This window comes from Rhamphochromis sp. 'chilingali', assembly GCF_963969265.1.
Source record: "Rhamphochromis sp. 'chilingali' genome assembly, chromosome: 4".
Taxonomy (NCBI): domain Eukaryota; kingdom Metazoa; phylum Chordata; class Actinopteri; order Cichliformes; family Cichlidae; genus Rhamphochromis; species Rhamphochromis sp. 'chilingali'.
The window spans coordinates 5,630,032-5,648,414 of NC_137948.1; the positions used below are offsets into that span (position 1 = coordinate 5,630,032).

Below are 18,383 nucleotides of genomic sequence, written 5' to 3' on the forward strand. Positions count from 1 at the left end.
ATGTCACTTGAACGTCATAGTGCCAATGCTGCTGACCTATTTCGCGTTCCATCTCGCAGACTGAGGCACTTATGGAGCATTTTGGGTGCTGGATTGTTTGGATTTGTGCAATGTTCCATTTACAGAATCATCCAGTAGTAAACTAAAAGCAATGATGAATGACCTCTTAATATTCAAACTGTCTCTCTCTCACACACAGACACACTCACACACACACACACACCCACAAACAAACACACACACACACACACAAAAGAGAGAGACTCTGCTGTCTGCTGTCATGCAGCTTTCTGATAACACCAGTGAAAATTTCCTAAAAACATGCAACATTCAGGAAGTGGTTGGCAGGATGTCAATGTAATCAGCTGGACTCCATTGCTGTAAAGAAAAAAAAAAGAAAGTACTAGTTTTCTGTAGAAAGCTGAACTATTTCAAAAATACACAACACAATATGTCAGAAACAAAATATCGTTGCAGGGAGCAAGTATCTATAACAGAAACAGTACGATCTTATACTACTGCAGATGGATGAATGGAATTATGATACAGTGATTTTGCAATACTCAACACACGACAAAAAAATCATTTATGATATAACCTATGATATTAAAAATGTGTCATTTAAAATAATTACTTCTCCCGTTTGCCATTTTTCACCCATTTTCTTCTTCACTCCATATTACAGCCATGCTGCTGTAATAAATGCACTATATGGTTTAGTTTGGTATTGTCTTGCAAAAATATGCAAAGTCACCCCTGAAAAAAATGAGAAAATCTTGCATTAAAACTAATTTATACCTTCCAGCAATTATGGGATTTCCCCAGATGTGCAACTGCCAATTCCATAGACACTAATGCGCGCCCATTCAGCTTGCAGAGATGCAAGCTTTTGAACTGAGTGCTGATAACGAACCGGAGGGTCCCTCTGTTATTTTGTCCAGAGAACACAATATTCATGTTTTCCAAAAGGATTTTAAAATGTTGTCTTTCCAATTTTCCACTTTCCCCCAGTCCATTTTAAACAAGATTACAGTGTTTCCCCATACCTCTTCTTTGCATGATAGAGCTTCAACCTTTGTGACACAGTGAACTGTGTTCACAGACGGTGATTTCTGTAAGTGTTCCTGAATTCATCCAGTGATTTAAATGACTGTTTTTTTTTATGTAGAACTGCCTAAAGGCCTGGAGATCAGGAGCATCAGGTATTGATTTTTGGTCTTGTCCCTTGCGCACAGAGATTTCTCCAAATATTTGTGATATTATTTACTGTAGTTGACGAGATATTCAAAGGCTTTGCAGTCTTACACTCAGCAATATTATTCAGAATTTCCCAGTTTGAAGGTTTTTGCAGATTGGTGAACTGCTGCCCATCTGTACTTCTGAGAAACTCTGTCCCTAAGATGCTCTTTTTATACCCAATCATGTTAATGACCTGTTGGTAACTGTGCTAATTAATTTCAAAAGGTTCTGTGTTCAGGAAATGTCTGTTTCTTTTTTACTTTATTCTGCATTTTGTTGCACCTATCCCAACTTTTCTGAGACATTAAATACCATCAGATTCAAAATGAGCTACAATTTTCACAAGTATTATAATGTATCAGTTTAAGCATTTGATATGTTTTCTATGTTCTATTGTGAAAAAAATCTGGGTTTGTGAGATTTGCAAATCATTGCATTCTATTTTACACAAAGTCCCAACTTTTTGGGAATTGGGTTTGTACATCCAGAAACCAGCAGGTGATGTCTTGATTGTCACACATATACATATCTATACATATGTTGTCTTGGGTTTATGGTTGCTGATCTTACTCAGCAATTAGTAATGCCAACTGGGAACATAAATGAATGTAAATACAAAAGACATGCAGACACAACGGTGAATCCACATGGGATCTGGTACAAAGCATGCTTATTTCCCGATGTATGACATGAATTAATCACCACTTGGGGACCTCAGAGAAGTTGGATTTCATTACTTCTCTTGTCCTGTACCATCATGAGAGTTTTGTGAATTTGAATCCTCTGACTTATATAATTATATTCTCCTTTAAAGTTGATTTCCAACATCAAAGGGACAATATAGCCTTTGAAGTACCATGGGATTGGATCACTGTCTAACCCACTCTTTAAGATTCTGTCACAATGACATTAGGGAAGTCATGTGAATTAAAAGACTAGAGAACAGCTCTTGCCTTTGCTCTGTGTCCAATTTCAATCAAAATGTCATGCTGTGCCATTTTAGCTGAATGTGGAACTGGCAAGTGAGTTAGGTTGACATCTTTGTGGCTAAAATCCTGTGACTAATATGTAAATTATTTGACAGTTACACTCCATGGGATTATCAAAGCAGTGCTATAACCCAAAAGAATAAGTTTTAAATCATCGTGGACATTGTTTGAAGTCATATTTAAGCATAACTTATTTACTGTCATTCCCTGTACTCTGGGGAATCTGTCATTTAGACGGAATATGGGAAAAACTATAATAGTGCCACAAACTGGTGGAATAATTAAGAAATATCCTGCTGTACAACAGGTGATACATAAAGGCTGCAGCAGTATGCACAGAAAAGTATTCATTATAATGGCTTCTGCTACTGCTGTCACTCCAAGGAGCCACATACAACAAAAGTATCGCTTTTGTTTGCTTTGTGTTTCTGTTGAAACTTTGTGTAGTAACAGACAGACTGTGAGAGTAACGCCATTGGCGCGGCAGATCACTTACTTCAAGCTCCAAAGCCTCGGGGAGTTGGCTCGAGATTGCTTGTCTTTGATAAGGTCCTGGCACACAACTAAATCCCGTCCCCGTCTAGAAAAGTTTAATAAACCTTAATAAACGTCGAAACGCTAAAGTCTGCTGATTAAGAGCAGCAGAACAAAATACACGATAAAATTATCAGACAATCCCACTTAACTATCCGTCTTCCTACTCGCTTTTATTTTTTTTATTTTGTTGAATATTGCGAAGCCGGAGCGCTGGGATTTTATGTATCTTCCGGGACCAGGCCAGCGGTTCATTACTTTGAAGTCCACCGTTAAACCTTTAGCCCAGTTGGTGTAGAAACAGCCCGGAGGATTTCTACCGCCTGCCATGATTTCTTGAAACACTACCTGGGGAGAAAAGTAGACAGAAAAAAGCTCTTCTCCTTTATTCGCATTTAAGGGTAAAAAAAACTGTCCGATGTGACGGTACAAGGAGCAGAGCCGGGGCTGGTTGTATATATGCGCAGCCTGTTGTTGGGACTACTTTACTTTCACGTTTTCTAATCGAAGAGGCTACTCGGGTACATGGATGGTAAGTTGTAGGAAAGCTGTTCCACAGGCCCCCTCTCTTGGCCGCTTTGATGTGCTGCTGCTGAGCTTTGAAGTTGAGAAATGCGGGCTATGTTTCTTGTTTGTGGGCGAGAAATACGGTGAGATAGATAAGAAGCTTATGTGTGCGCGCGCGCGTATGAATGTGTAGCCCAGATAAAAACCGAATATTTGTCGGATGGTGCGTCTTCTGACTGGGGAGAAAAAGTGGGATGCATTCGTCAGTCGGAGCCCCCCTCCCCTCAACCTCCAGATTTTGACACCCCCAGTGATCTACATAGGGACTGAGCCTGCCTACTCTGAGGTCAGTTGTTGAATGGGACAGGGTACATTAAACTACGGCGCTTGTTTTGCGGACACATGTGGCATGACTTGAAATAGCACGACGTTTTATCTCTATTGTGCTGGATTACTGTTCGGGGAGTTTTTGGAGTGTATTCGTCTCAACTAAAAAATGGAGTAACAGTTTAACTTTTTAACGGGTTTCACTGTGTTTGGATCTGTCTGCGATGGTATGTTATTTTACGCTCGTTAATTCATCCATTGGATTTTAGTGTCGGTTTCACCGTGGTGTATACACTGGCTGTTAAGACTGTAAATGATTGTGTAGCACTTGCAACAGCCTTTTAGAAGTTTGTCATTTATGGTGGCAGTGCTTTAGTAGTCTGCATTTTTACGCTCAGGCTCCGATTAAAATCTCTGGCACGGGATCAGTTTTTTTATTTTGTTTTTCCCCCTCCTAATATTAAGTGTTTCTTTTCGTGTTGGTAGTTTAAACACGTTACCGGTTCTGTGGCTTTATTAATGTGCTGTAATAACCTTCTAGATATTTAGGCGACTGATCGCTTCCACTTACGCATGGGCGACCGGATTCTCCCGCGGGGCTTTTTACCTCTCGCACATTACAGCGTTTTAAGGTCATTGTGGTGCAGATCAGGTGCAGTTTGGCTGTTCATTTCTGGGATAGTGAGGACAAGTGTGGAAGTGAGTGCGAGTGTGCGTGATGCAGGCAAGGGGTACAGTACGGTCGTCCGAAACAGATTGGGAATAAATTGGAGTTGAAGCCTGTGACATGGACTCGTTAGGAAAACACGTGTAAGCCACAGTTGTGAGAATACGGTTTGGTGAAGAGTGTGGCTGTGTGAGATGATTATTCTTGTAAAATGTGTTTTGATGTGGCAGATCAATGCACGTTGAGAATGTAGACTGCAGTTGATCTCTCATTTAGATTATAAATAGATAAATGAAACGAAGAAAGCCTTTCATATTTCCTTTCTCTGTGAACCCGGCGAGGTTTTTTTGAAAGGGACTGTTTACTTGATGTCTTTCTTTGAAGTTCAGCAGGATCTGGCTTTGATTAGATCAATACTTTGTGTTTCAGAGTGAAGAGGAGCTGAGAAGCTCCCCTGCTGCTTTTAGAGAGTGAGGAGGATTAGGCTGGAGCTCAGTGGAGGCACGACGGCACTCTCACACGGCAACCAGAGCTGGAGCCATGAGCAGGGCGCTTACGGAGCACATCAGCAGTAGCTTCCGAGAAGATGCTCCTCGTCCTCCGGTACCGGGGGAGGAGGGAGAGGCGTCATGCTACAACCCCAGCAGATCTGCCAAAATGAGAGCCCAGAGCAAGGTTAAAGATATCCCCGCCGCCTCCGCTCCTCCCGGCTCCACACCGCGGAGGAACGAGGATGGACTCGGGGAGCCAGAGGGCAGCGCGTCCCCGGACTCGCCTCTAGTCCGGTGGACAAAGTCGCTGCATTTTCTCCTGGGCGACCAAGACGGCGCTCACCTCTTTAAGACCTTTTTGGAGCGGGAGAATTGCGTGGACACTTTGGACTTTTGGTTCGCCTGCAACGGCTTCAGGCAAATGGACTTAAAGGATACCAAAACGCTGCGAGTTGCCAAAGTTATTTTCAAGCGGTACATCGAGAACAACAGCATTGTCGCCAAGCAACTGAAACCGGCCACCAAGGCCTTCATAAGGGATAGTATTAAGAAACAACAAATAGACTCGTCCATGTTTGACCAAGCACAGACGGAAATTCAGTCCAACATGGAAGAGAATGCATACCAGATGTTTTTGACCTCTGACATATACCTCGAATACGTGCGCACCGGCTGCGAGAACGCGGCATACATGAACCACGGCGGTCTTGGCAGTCTCAAGCTGATGTGCGGATACCTTCCTCCTCTCATGGAAGAAGAGGAATGGAGTTGTAACGACCTGAAGGCAAAAACGTTAGGGTCTGTGGTCGGACTGTCTGCCAAAAACCTGAGGGCTACCGCTACCATCCGGACAGCAGCTGAAGTGCTGGAAAACAGTTGCAGGTAAGAGCAGCGCCCACCTAGAAGTGCATGCCTGTGTAATTACTTCTCAGTGCTTGTTGCTTTATTGAGCATTGCTTACTGTGGTCATGATCCCTCATTAGTTAAACTACACTGAATATGTGGCAGGTATTTCACAAATGCCTGCGAGAGAGGTAAAGGAACTTGATCAAAGGGTCTCAGAGGAACATGCCTGTATATTTGTGCCCTCCTGCCTTGCAGTTAGTCAAGGGGTTGGAGGGGTGGAGGGGCGGGGTGGGTACAAAACATCAATGCATCTGAGCCTTCCTTTTAAGTAAATGGTGTCTTGCAGGCAGCCCTCTGCTGGCTTGCTCAAGTTTCCTGTGCTTTGAAACCCTTCCTCCGGTTCAGGAATGAATTTAGACACCAAACCTCATGACTGTTACAGCTACATTAAACAGTATGATGTGCTATTGTAAAGTTTTTCAGCTTTTTTTTTCCTTCTTTGTTCTGCTCCATAACCCATAGAGCTGGTGTATACTGCCACAAAATCTCATTTATACATAGAAATGGTAATAGAGAGTTAAAAGAACTGTGCAGTCAGTCTTATGCCAAGCGGAGATATTGTTCTCTTGGTCAGAGATGAAAGAACTGTTTGTGCAAAGTATTTGTGCTTTTATCTTAAGAGCTCGTCCCACACATTGTCCAACAGCTGAAATCTTTTCAAGCCAGGAACATTTTCAAAAAGTGGATTTTATGCATGAACCTCCATCAAAGGGTACTTATTTTTTCCACTCAACTACTTTGTCCTCACATCTGGAGGCAATTATTACTTAGAGGTTTGACAATGTCTTGTGGTTTGGTAGGAAAAGTGCAATTTATAGATAATCCATACTTTTCCTGTCAAGTTATCTAAACATTTAATGAGCTGAGATAAAAATTGTCTCAAGCCCAACTTTTTTAATAACAGTGTACAAAAATAATTGATTGAGTGCAATAAGTCTACCTAAGGACTCCCTCGAGGGTTTTAGCCTTCATGTGAGCAGATGTCAGATAACATCTTAGCACAGTTGCTCATTTGCTTGGAAGTGACCGTGTTGGGTTAGGAACCAATAAGCACGGGTTTTGTTGACATGTGGGCATATCCTGCTCTCCTGGTGTGATCCCCTGCATTCTTGTTTTTCACTAAAAGAAAAGCAGGGGGGAGAGAGCCCCTTTCTCCCTTCCGTCACCCACACTCTCCCCCTTTCCCCCTGCCTGCCCCTCACCATCCCTTTAGGTCAACCAATTTCCATCTCAAACATGTGGAACTAATTTTGCCACTGCACAGATTCTTTTTTCCCCTTCTTTTTGAGAAACCTCCAACACTAAACTCCAAAGTGATACAGAAACACAACAACAAAAACATCCTCAGCTCAGTTCCGCAGCTTCAACCACCAATCCCACTCTGCCATAGATTGTGTGTGTCAGTGTTTTCCTTCCTCTTTCTTTTCTGCCCAGCACTTTTATCTCACCTCTTTTAACAGAAAAATCTGTCTGACAGAGACTAAGCATGCTTTGGAGGGAGACATGGAGAGACAAGAGGAGGGAAAGGGGGGAATACAGGAAGGGGGGGATCATGAAAGAAAGAAAAGAGATGGAGAAAGAGGGGGGGGGGGGGGGGTGAGGAGCCAGCTGTGCTAAATACCTGACTCTTTGCGTGGACCTTCCAAAGGTCAGGGTTGTGCTTGGGGCCTACGGCTTTAGTCATGCTGGGGTTCTCCTCAGCACTGCCGGCAGAAGGCATTCTCATAAAGAAAGGGGCCCTCCTTCCCCCTTTCCCTCTCTCCTTCTCACTCCCCCTCTAAAGCTCGTTCCCCCTCCCTCTTCTTCCCTCTTTCTTCCTTGTCCACCCCCTTCACTAGTGGAACAGGAATGCAACACAGCAGGAGAGAGTAAAAAGACAGAGAAAGAGAGAGACTTTAGAAAGGAAAGCAGGGGAGAGTTGGTAGAGGAGGGGCCCCAGACTGGATGATAGCGAGAGAGAGAAAGAGAGAGATAAAAGAGGGAGGGTATGGAGGAGAAAACACTCCAAGGAACAAGAGTGGAGTTTCAAAGTGGAAAAGAGCAGGAGTATGGCGAAAGAGTAGAGGGATAGCAGAGGAGAGAGAAAGAAGGGAAACGCTGGTGTTCATTCACACACAGCACGGCTGCTCATTTCACCCACTCCAACCATAACCACCCCCCAAAACTGAATGCTTGTATTTTAGGGAGGCAAAACATGAAAGAGAGAGTGATACTAGACGAGGCAAGAAAAAGAGGACTTACAGCTCCATCTATTGCACTGTTGTCACATTCCTCAGGCCCCAAACTCTCAGTAAAGTGACTCAGAGATATCTGCAGAGAAAGACGGCAAGACAAAGTCCAAGCAGACGCAAATCATTTTTATAACTATGATATAACAAACAACAGCAGGAAACAGCAAATAAACACAACCCCCATACCCCAGGGGTGTCACCTCTTTTAACTGTATTGATTTGATATCTAGAGACATCACAATAACTCTAGGCAAATGTTTTCCCGGATCATTCACAGGTCCCACCGTCGAGGAGACCCCGCCAGCCCGTACTTTGTGAACTCTGGCTACATTTTTGCCCCTGCCACCAGTGCCAATGACAGCGAGATCTCCAGCGATGCCACAACAGATGATTCCATGTCGATGACAGACAGCAGTGTGTAAGTGTTTGCATAAAAAAAAAAAAAATTGGAATCAAAACCCGTTCAGTTTCATTTGAAACCCAGCTGGCTCTGGAGATGTAGCAGCTTCAAAAAGCTCATTTCCTTTCAACTCACAGTGGCCAAAGGTCTGGGAATTTTCTTATTTCCACCAGTATCTGAACGTGCCTGGTCCAGATTTCAGTCATCAACTTTCCAGGAAAAAGTGTAGGGGTGTGAAGAAAAATATTTGGCCTTGTACTTCAACAGAATCAGCTTTTCTTGGGGCCAGGGGACTGCACTGTTGCAAAATAATGGTCTGTAATTTATTTCAATTATCCTCTATGATTGACTCCAGGTAATTCTATTAATGTGCAGTTGTTGCTGTGGCCTCCAGGGAGATAACTCTGGGAAAGTCATTATGTCTGAAGACCTTTTGAAGTTTATTCTGATGTGTTACAGGCTGTAGAGAGGAGAGGAAAAAAATGAGAACGTCTTGATGTGGGTGGGGGTGTTGCCTCATTTTCCTCAAAGTTGATATGTATCCATCCCACCCACCCTTCTGCCACAACAGACTTGTTTTTTTATATTATCTAATCGCTTTTTCCCTTTGAAGAGCTGAAGGAGAGGGGGGAGGGAAATGGCCATTCGGGCCTCAAGACAAACTCATTGAAAAATGTTGGCACCAAATGAAAGAAGGCTTACTCACATGGTGGGTCGGTTTCCTGCCACTGGCCTCTGTGGCGTGCTGAGATCATGTGTCTGCGAGGCTTTCACAGGGGTTACTCATTTCTAGACCTTGGGACAAGACATAAGGAACCCCCCCGCCCCTCACGGCCAGGCAGGGACACCCCTGAAAAAAAATCACCTCCCAGCGCTTCACAGCTTCTCTCCTCCACTCTCCAGAGCCAATAGCAGGAGTGGTGAGGCTCGAAGTGCAAGGGAGTGAGAAAATAAAGTGCACGGAGTATAAAGGGCTTAACTGAATCGCTTTCAGCCTATTGTTAGGTGAGGGGAGCTTAGCGGGATAAGAGGGTGGCTGGCTGCTTTGAAAATGACTTGCACAACTGAATAGGAGATCCCCATAAAGTAAGGGCCCATGAAACCATGAAAGAGTATGTTTTCTCTTCTCCAACCTGGACAAAGCGCTCAGCCATCACATGGTTCGCTGGGGTGGGGACAGTTTGGATTGTTAAAAACATAGTTAGCGAGGGGGAAGTTGGCGAGCTTTGTTTGGGATGTTTTGCCTCTAATTTGGGGGTTCTTGTTAGCTCACGAGTTCCTCTGGGCTGTTGAGTTTTACTTTTGAAGAGTTTCCTGTGTTTCTTCCTGCGCCTTGAGGGATGATGGCTTGTAGTCTCAAGGGTGCAGTTTGTGAAGCATTGATTTTGGAAGCAGGCCCCTCTTACAAGAAGTTCGCTGGAACACAGGTGATATCGGCAGCCTGGCTTCACTGTCTGACTCTTCTTGACAATGTCACACTGAAAATCTTGCACAGAAATGCAAAAAATGTCTAATTGTTGAACAAGGATATGTGTCAAAGTCATCTCCTTTTAACAGTTCTTTACAAAGTCTTTGACATAGAGATCTTTCTGGTTCTTGTCCTGAGCTCTTGTCTCTCTCCGGCTCTCATTCGAGGGAACAATTTGATTGTGTGTCCTTTTATAGTGGTTAAAAGACACTGCAAATTTGAATCTCATTTCCCAGATAAAGAACAAGAAGAGAAGGATTTGGAAGGGGGTGGAAGATGGGGTGGGAGGGGGATTTTTTTCTTCTCTTTTTGCTTATATCTTATTTATGGATTTACTTGGACGCTGGGGAATGCTGCAGCACCAACTTCAAACATTACCTTATCTTACAAACCAGCCTTTTGATGTTGCTGAGATCAGAGGCTCACAGCAGAGCGCTTGCCAAACGAAGATGGCAGCGGGTGCATATGTGCATGAGTGTGAGATTTCAAAGAGGCAGCAGAAAAAGTAGCGTTTGGGCTAGGTCAGGCACTTCTGAGCAGCCAAAACGGCCAAGATAATTGGCCCAGCTTAAGTGGCAACTGACTGGAAAAGCAGACAGAATGAAAAACGGAGAATGAGATTCCCAGAATAAATGCCTAATTGTCCCGAGACTTCTAGCATTCCTGGCTCTATCTTCATTTTCATGTTAATATATCACAGTTTTTGCTAGGCTGCTTTAGTCTGTTGTACTTTCTGACTCTTAACAAGTTGCTCAGTTTGGTGATAATTGTTTTGCTTTTTGAATAACCACAGTCAGGGCTGACACGAGCCAATGTAATCTTATCAGTGGGGCTCTTCTTTTGAAGCCTACAGTGAGATGTTTTGCATATCCCTGCCATTGTCCTGGTGTGTTTTGTTATGTGTTTTTTTATTTGTCTTGGCTTCAAGGGGTCCCTGGCCTTTTGATTTAGCAGTACTTTGCCCAGTGAGTGATTTCTGGGTGGTGTCAGTAACTTCCATGATGAGCTGCTGCCAAATGGCCCTCCTCCGCAAAGACGGGCTAATAGTGCTAATGCACCAGTGGTTAATGTAGAGGTAGCGTGACATGTGTGATGAGTATCGGCAAACTATCCAAAACCGGGTGGATGATTGTAGTCAGCGACTTCTAAATAAGGATATTTTGTGTGTTCTTCATTGTCTTTTATTAGTTAATGTAAATGTATGCCGTCTTTTTGTGTTACAGAGATGGAATCCCTCCTTACAAGCTGGGTACCAAGAAGCAGCTTCAGCGAGAGATGCACCGCAGCGTCAAGATCAATGGCCAGGTTACGCTACCCCACTTTCCAGTAAGTCCTACTTCCTTAAGTTTCGCTTCCTGTCTTAGTGTTTCTTTTTTTGTAATCTGGTGAACTCAAACTTTTACACAACTGACAGACAACTGGGTCCTAATCCCCTCAAGGAGTTGCACTTTATTTATGTATTTATTTTCAGAGCTCGCGTTGTGACAGAATACTATATTTCGTTCCCTCGCTAGTTTCACATTAAAGGCGGCAGGGTTTGCCTATTACTTTGCTTCTTCTTCTGCTGTTTCAAATCCCCCTTCTTCCCACATCTAGAGTCACTTCTCTGGGGCTGTTAATGTAAATGCTGTCACGTCTCTGTCACTGTAGGTCACAAAGCTGATAGTGTTGTATGTTTTCTGGAATAGTAATAACTGTACGGCTATTGAAACTACGATTTAAATTCCAGCACATGAATAGGAGACACATCACTATTCAGTTCCAGTTTTGCTGTATTCCCATCTTGTCCCATCAGTATTTGGGTCAGGTTGTGTGCGCTGATGAATTCAAGATATATTTTTTTTGACCTTCTGAAGTTGTGAAAAGGTTTAAGGAACTGGGTCAAAACAGATTGACACAGGTTAGCAGAGGCAAGAAAATAAATATTCAATTCTTTTGTCTTCATATCCAAACACAGGTGTGTGTTTGTGTGTGTGTGTGCGTGTGTGTGTGCGTGTGTGTGTGCATGCATTTGACAGTAATGCCCCCCCCCCCCCCCCCCCCCCCCCCCGCCCCCACACACACACACACGCACACACACGCACTTTTCTCTCTTCCTCTCTGTCTTTTTTCTCTCTCAGTCTCTCTCTTTTCCTTTCCCACTTGCACTCCTTTAATGTCTCCCTCCTGATTTGGAGATGGCTCTGTCTCCCATGATGCACCAGCCCCAGGCAGCGGGGGCCCCGTGCAGGGCTGGCGCTCCTTTGCCAGCAGCTCCGCTTGCCTTTCTTCTTCTTCCCTTCATCGTGTTTACAAAGAGATGAGAGGAACAACAAAAAAAGAGTCAAAATCAAGAAAGCCAGTGTGCCAAATAACAAAAAAGTAAGAAAGGGAGAGAGAGAAGCCGGCGCATATAGTTAAAGAAAAAGGAGGATAATGTGACTAGAGTACCTCTGAGCTGCCCTGCATGCAGCCGGGAAATAAATTACTACTTCCCCTCAGATCTTCCCAGTATTTGACTCCTCTATCCTCTCCCTCCCTCTTTTCCCTCCTTCTCTGTCTCGCGCTCTCCCTCTCTCTCTCTGCCACCATTGCCACTTCACGAATGTACGTCTCAATCCTCTTCTTTTTTCTCACTGTTAATTTTGTCCCCTCTCCCTTTTCTTCCCCTCTCTCCTCGCTCTCGCTTCTCTGTCGATATCTGGCTTTTATTCGGAGATTTAAAGCTGCATGTCCCTCCCACCCCTAGTGTGCGTTTGATGTTTGACAAGGGCCCTTTGAAGTGTGCTGACTTCAGAGGCTGCCTAGCTGATGGCTTGGTCGGGCTACAGAGGGTGCAGGCAGGGGGCCTCCCCTCCGAGCGAGACCAACTGCTAACCCGCCATTGCTACCCCCTTCTCTCCCCCTCACCCAGCAGCCTGGCACTGCCAAGGGCACTGGGCATGAGAAGATCTAGGGAGGGATGGGCAGCGGAGAAGGTTCAGGTTAGCTCGAGGGCAAGGGCATGTGGATTAGGCCTTTGGAATAGTAGCAGGATTTTTGGAACAAGATAGGATTAGGGCAAGGGCAGTGGATTAATGCACCATATTGCATCCATCAGAAACACTAAGTCGTTACACTAGCACACACTCTAAAGTGTCCTCTTCTCTGTCTTGTGTACCCTGCAGAGGACACACCGGCTGCCTAAAGAGATGACCCCCGTTGAGCCCTCGGCCTTCGCTGCCCAACTCATCGCCCGGCTGGAGAAGCTAAAGCGAGAGCAGGAGACTATGAGCTCACTGGAGGAGAGGCTGCAGCAGATCCAGGAGGTATGGATGCTCTCAAAAATGTTCTAAGTCGTGACACTTCCACTTACTTCCACTTACTGCTATTTGGAAATTGTATCTTGTATCCAAGTTAGCTCAGGCAGTGGTTCTGTGCTGCACTACAAAAGCCTTTACTCCAGTTTGAGCATGTTGAAGAACGGGGTACAGACCAAGGGATTTAAAGTCTGTCTTGGTTTAGTTGCTACTTCGCTTTTCCTCCATGTCCTCCCCCATTTCATCTGGAGGAACTTTCAAACTTATGTTTCTAGACACACTTGAAGTTCCTTCAAATAGTTAGTACTTAGTTACTCTCCAGTGGCACGTTTGCTGAATATGTGTAGTGCCAGTCTCTTTGTGCAGCACAGGCACACTCTGCATTATAGATGAAGCGCACCCAAAGCCTGTTAGCGAAGATAACAGTACGGCAAAAAGGAAACTCAAATCAAGTTATCCAGGCGTTTGCTCTCCCTGACTTCAGAGAACGATAGATATAAGTTGGTGTAAGCTGAGACATGAATTTCTCTGCTGGCTGCATTTCCCACATGTGACTGTATGAATGTTTTGTCAATTGCTTTAAATTGTAAAAAATTCTCTTTTCATTGTCCAGGAAGAGGAAAGGGAGGAGGGCAATGACCTTATAAGCAGCACCTCCCTCCAACACCCCCTGCTCCCGTCTGCGAGCCAGTGTGAGGAAGATCCTCAAGCTATCCTAGACGAGCACCTTTCACGTGTCCTCAAGACACCTGGCTGCCAGTCACCAGGAGTGGTTCGCCACTCGCCACGCTCACGCTCGCCAGACCGGACTGGTGCTGTGGTGTCATCTGGCCACGGGCCCTTCTTTGGTGCTTATCCTGGGGCTTCTAAGGTGCTGATGACAGGCAGGCAGTCTACAAAGCACATCCACCACCACTACATTCACCATCACCACGCTGGGCCAAAGACCAAGGAGCAAATCGAGGCCGAGGCGGCTCAGCGTGTGCAGTGCCTCTGCCCTCAAGGGGGCGCCAATTACTCCGACTTCACACCTGCGTGAGTTTTACTTATAAGCTGTCCCTTAAATGTTTCCTGTGATGAGCTGCTCTTCCTCTGATGCTAATTTGCCTTCTTCCTCCAGTCGCTGCAGCACTTTGTCCAAACGGCCAGTGAAGGCCTCCGATGAGGGCGTGTCTTCACCACGCCTTCCTCTAGTTGCCACCGACCGCTCTCAGAATGTTTGGCAGTGGATCCTAGAGAGTGAGAGGCAGGGAAAGCACAAGCCACACAGGTAAGTGTCTGTTTGCACGAAATGATCTTTAGAAAAGTGCACTGAGTTCTCAGCTCAAGAGGCTGACCCTTTATTTGTTTTAACAGCACTCAAGGCCTGAAGAAGTCCAACCCGCTCGACTCCAAGACCCTGCCTGGTCGAACCTCCTCATCTTGGGGTGGTGGTGGCATTGGCAACGGGGCTCACCTCCGTGGCCATCACCCAGGCCACCCTTTCATTCAGGACCCAGCAATGCCACCCCTACCCCCTCCCAACACCCTGGCACAGCTAGAAGAAGCCTGTCGCAGACTAGAAGAGGTTTCCAAGCCACCAAAACAAAGGTAGGAAACCTTGTAGACAAAACAGTTGTGCACTTGATTTGCTACAACACAACACTCTATAAATGAAGTCCAGTTTCTTTTCTTTGTATTTATACGAAGAATATTGATTTGTCATTAATCTTGTGATTTTCACAGACATTCAACTGGAGCCAGCAACCTTCAGAGAGACAGGAACCACCCGGCAGCTGTCTTCCCCACGGGAAGCAACTCTTTAGCCAGCCCTGGAGTCCAAGCAGACGAGTAAGAGCTCTTTTATTTGTACTTTTGCTAAATCCTTTGTTTCTAAAGCTCAGTCTTTATTACTTTCACAATTACTTTCTAGTTTTCCAAACACCATTACTCACTTATTTTGTAATTCTGTCATTTATGAGTTTTCACCCTCAGATTTTCATTCTCCTCTCTTCTTAGAGAGTCAGCTTTGCTTTGTCTTTGAACTCCTTTCTTAAAGAAAAATAGGATTAGATGTGACATTCTACCTCTCTCCCACATTGCCCAATAGCCCCTGGTTCTTCAAAATAATCAGCCCCCTTCATATATATGTCAGTGAATGTGGTGGATTTTTAAAGCCAACTGAAAACAACCAAGTTTTAAATCTTACAATTTTGATTTTGCATGTTCAGGTCTAAGGAGCTGGTGGTCACCTACTTTTTCTGTGGAGAGGAAATTCCTTATCGCAGCATGATGAAGACCCACTGCCTCACCCTGGGCCACTTCAAGGAACAGCTTAGCAAGAAAGGCAACTACCGGTAAGCATGCGCCACTGGAAAGTGCGCACAGATCACACTTGCAGATACATGCTCGGATGTGTTTAGCGTCACGACAGGGCTAGTCATCTGTGTTTGGATGGGCATTTGTTATTGTGCTTTTATGTGCTTGTCTGCTAAGTGGGAGTGTGAAATACTGGAGCCTGATAGTTGAAAAGAAACTGGGCTGATCCGCTGTATTCGAAGCTTACAAAAATCGGGGAGGGGAGCAGAGGGGATATTCTGCAGCAATTTTTTTTCTCACATCTGGTACTGATTTCCATGCTTAGGCAGCCTTAATAAATATGGCTTTGAAGCCTGGGCCATTTTATTTTGTGCACAAAGACCATTGCAAGGCCCTCAAATTCCTCCTCCACACTATTGCATCAGGCATTAGAATCAAATGCTGGAGGCACCTTCTTCTTCTAATGACAGTTAATGCAGGAGAAATACCTCCTGTTTGAAATGATGAGGGGAAATTCCTTCACATAGTGAAGACTTAAGGTAGTTTCAAAAGTAATAGACAGTTTTAAAGAAAATTCTGAATCAGGGGTTCCACAGTCCAGGAAGTTCAACCTTAATTTATCAAAAAAGTTGTTCCAGTGCCTCTGAAAACAAATGTAGCCTTGCATGCCCGTGACATCAACATCAGGTTTTAGTCACATCTGCTTGTTAGGCAAGACAGAAGAAGAAAAAGGCCTGCAAAACACAAGTCGTTGCACCCCTGCTATCCCATAACTCTTCAGCGAGCGAGTGAAAAGGGGGGGAGGTGGGGATGAAGCGTCTGGCTTCAATGGCAGCAGAATGTGTGGAGTTGGTTAATTTGGACATGGCAGCAGTACAGCTGAGAACAGTACGCCGCAGCTCTGCCAGACGATATTGGTGCCAGATGTTGTGAAGAGAGAAAAATCCTGCCACATAAAACATGTTCCAATGGAAAGACTCCTGTGTCTCTCTGTCTCACTCTCTGCAACAAAGTGATGACTTTGAACTATTTGTGAGTGAAAATGTAGCGTTTTCTTCTATTAATAATTTTAAAAAAGGGTAACACGCTTCGAGAGCTAGGAATGAAACAATGAATTAAACCAGAAAGTTAAATCAACAGAGGAAACGTGTGCATAAATGTCAGATGATTAAAGAAAACTATCGCTGCTGTCGCACCTCTGCACGCTGTAGTACAGTTTTAAGTTTTGCAGCTGTGATAAAGCGGGCCCCTCTCTCTTTTATTTGTGTGTAACAATCAACATGGAAAGTAGGGCTGCATGTGTACATTTTTGTACGCCCCTCTGTACATGTGTTGTTTGAATGACTCTAAGCTGAGCTCATAAAACAGTGAGCCGTTTCCCCCTTTTTTCTCCTTTTTTATATTCTGAACACAGGCACACATGGGCAAAATGAGGCATTTTTCCATTACAAAGCTTATCATTATATCCCCTCCTGCTGATCTTTTGCTGGGTTTAAAGTAGAGAGGAGAAATCATTAGGAGCTCCAGGAGACTTCACAGTCACTGGAACCAAGCTATACCCTGTGAGTTATCTCTGCTTGAGAGAAGAAGAAGAGTGGGTTAGCTAGGTGACCCCTTGACCTCCAGGAGCCCGTCTGAGCAGTCGCCACCGTCCCTCCCCCTTCTAGGGTAAAGCCCCTCAGTCTCGGCACGCATCCAACCCATCACACCCACTCACCGAGCCAGGGAAGGCCTCTGCTCTGCTTCCCCCTGCTTTCTTCCCTTCCTGTTGCCTCTTTTTTCCTCTGTTCTCGGCTGGTGATCGGAAAGCTGCCCGAAGTGTGTGTGCATGTGCGTAACAGGGAAACATAGTACGTGTGTGTTTACGTGCAGACAGCAGAGCGCAGTCTTGCAGTCACAAGCAGACTCTCGGGCACCTGAAATGTCAACCTGTGTGACAGAAATGCCCTTCATTTGACAGCCAGCCCAATTATAAGCCATGGAGACACAGAGAGGGAGGAAAGGCACTGAAGAAGAGAGAAAAAGAGAGAGAGAGAGAGAGGCTAGGGGGGGGGGGGGCTTAAGACAGCGTCTAATTAACCCTTCAACTTTAATAAGGCCTTACAGGACAGAAAGGCATTTGCAGAATGGCTAGCAGTCAGGATGAACAAGTGGATGAGCACACATAGATGAACACGCACACAAACAGGCTTTTTCTAGCAGCTTGAATTATCACAGGGAGTGTGTAAACGGAGGGTTCAACTCTGTTTGCGCAGCGGTGTGATGTGGAGTCAGGCTCTACCTTTGAAGTGAGCAGGGATGGCATTGAAGGCTATGACTAAGTTGTTTTGAGCAGGATCCATTTCTGGCTCTCAGAGTGTGTGTGTCTGTGTTTGATTTGGACTAAAGGGAGTTGTGCGCGAGCGTGTATATGTAAGTAGTCGTGTAGGTGCCTCAAAGCGCTTTAAAACGCGATGAAATACATCAGATGCATCCTGCTGCCACTCTGTCAGGTTTTGTTTGAGTTCTCACCTACGCTCCACGTTTTCTAATCACAAACCTCTCTTTTTTGTTTTTCCCTTCTCAGGTACTACTTCAAGAAGGCGAGTGATGAGTTTGAGTGCGGTGCAGTGTTCGAGGAGGTGTGGGAGGATGCCACTGTGTTGCCCATGTATGAGGGCAAGGTCCTGGGCAAGGTGGAGAGGATGGACTAAAGGCCACTTTGTGCCAACCAACTAATGCCCTTCCCCCCACCCAACCAAAAGCTAAATCACTTGAGCAAGAGACTGTAATTTACAAGAACACTCTGGACTCCTTTTTTTTGGTTTCTTTGTTTGTTTCTTTTTCTTAATATTAAGCTAAACAGAGTTAATATATCCAGCACAAGAGGAGCGATTGAAGGAAGACGAGCCAATGAAGTATGCCGAACACAGAGGAGGCGCTGCCCCTCCCCGACTTTCTCAGCCAATCAGCCTTAGAAACACAAGGGAATGACAGACCAATCCAAGGATGACGACGATGACCGGAGGCCAGTGGCGGGCGCGAGACCCCGCCTCTTCTTGAATATAA

At 45.0% G+C, this 18,383-nt stretch overlaps 1 protein-coding gene across 4 annotated transcripts; it reads left to right on the plus strand.

The window, feature by feature from the left end:
- Nucleotides 1-3,040: 3,040 nt before the first annotated feature.
- Nucleotides 3,041-18,084, plus strand: LOC308396106 (axin-2-like). Of its 4 annotated transcripts, none has more exons than XM_080881193.1 (11): nt 3,041-3,294; nt 4,693-5,636; nt 8,169-8,309; nt 10,983-11,085; nt 12,906-13,046; nt 13,651-14,072; nt 14,158-14,307; nt 14,394-14,627; nt 14,763-14,867; nt 15,248-15,373; nt 17,902-18,084. In XM_080881193.1, the coding sequence occupies exons 2-11, from the start codon at nt 4,804-4,806 to the stop codon at nt 18,026-18,028; spliced, it is 2,382 nt and encodes a 793-aa protein (XP_080737319.1). In that variant the 5' UTR covers nt 3,041-3,294; nt 4,693-4,803; the 3' UTR covers nt 18,029-18,084. The 4 variants fall into 4 exon arrangements, with proteins under 4 accessions (XP_080737319.1, XP_080737321.1, XP_080737318.1 ...); XM_080881195.1 differs by lacking the exon at nt 3,041-3,294 and adding an exon at nt 3,460-3,615; XM_080881192.1 differs by lacking the exon at nt 3,041-3,294 and adding an exon at nt 3,625-3,823.
- Nucleotides 18,085-18,383: the final 299 nt, after the last annotated feature.

Excerpts from the sequence above, each read along its gene's own strand:
- LOC308396106 (XM_080881193.1), top strand. The coding sequence starts at position 4,804 with ATGAGCAGGGCGCTTACGGAGCACATCAGCAGTAGCTTCCGAGAAGAT. Across the intron at positions 8,310-10,982 it reads TCGATGACAGACAGCAGTGT|AGATGGAATCCCTCCTTACA; the intron begins GTAAGTGTTTGC and ends TTTGTGTTACAG. Across the intron at positions 14,308-14,393 it reads GGAAAGCACAAGCCACACAG|CACTCAAGGCCTGAAGAAGT; the intron begins GTAAGTGTCTGT and ends TTGTTTTAACAG.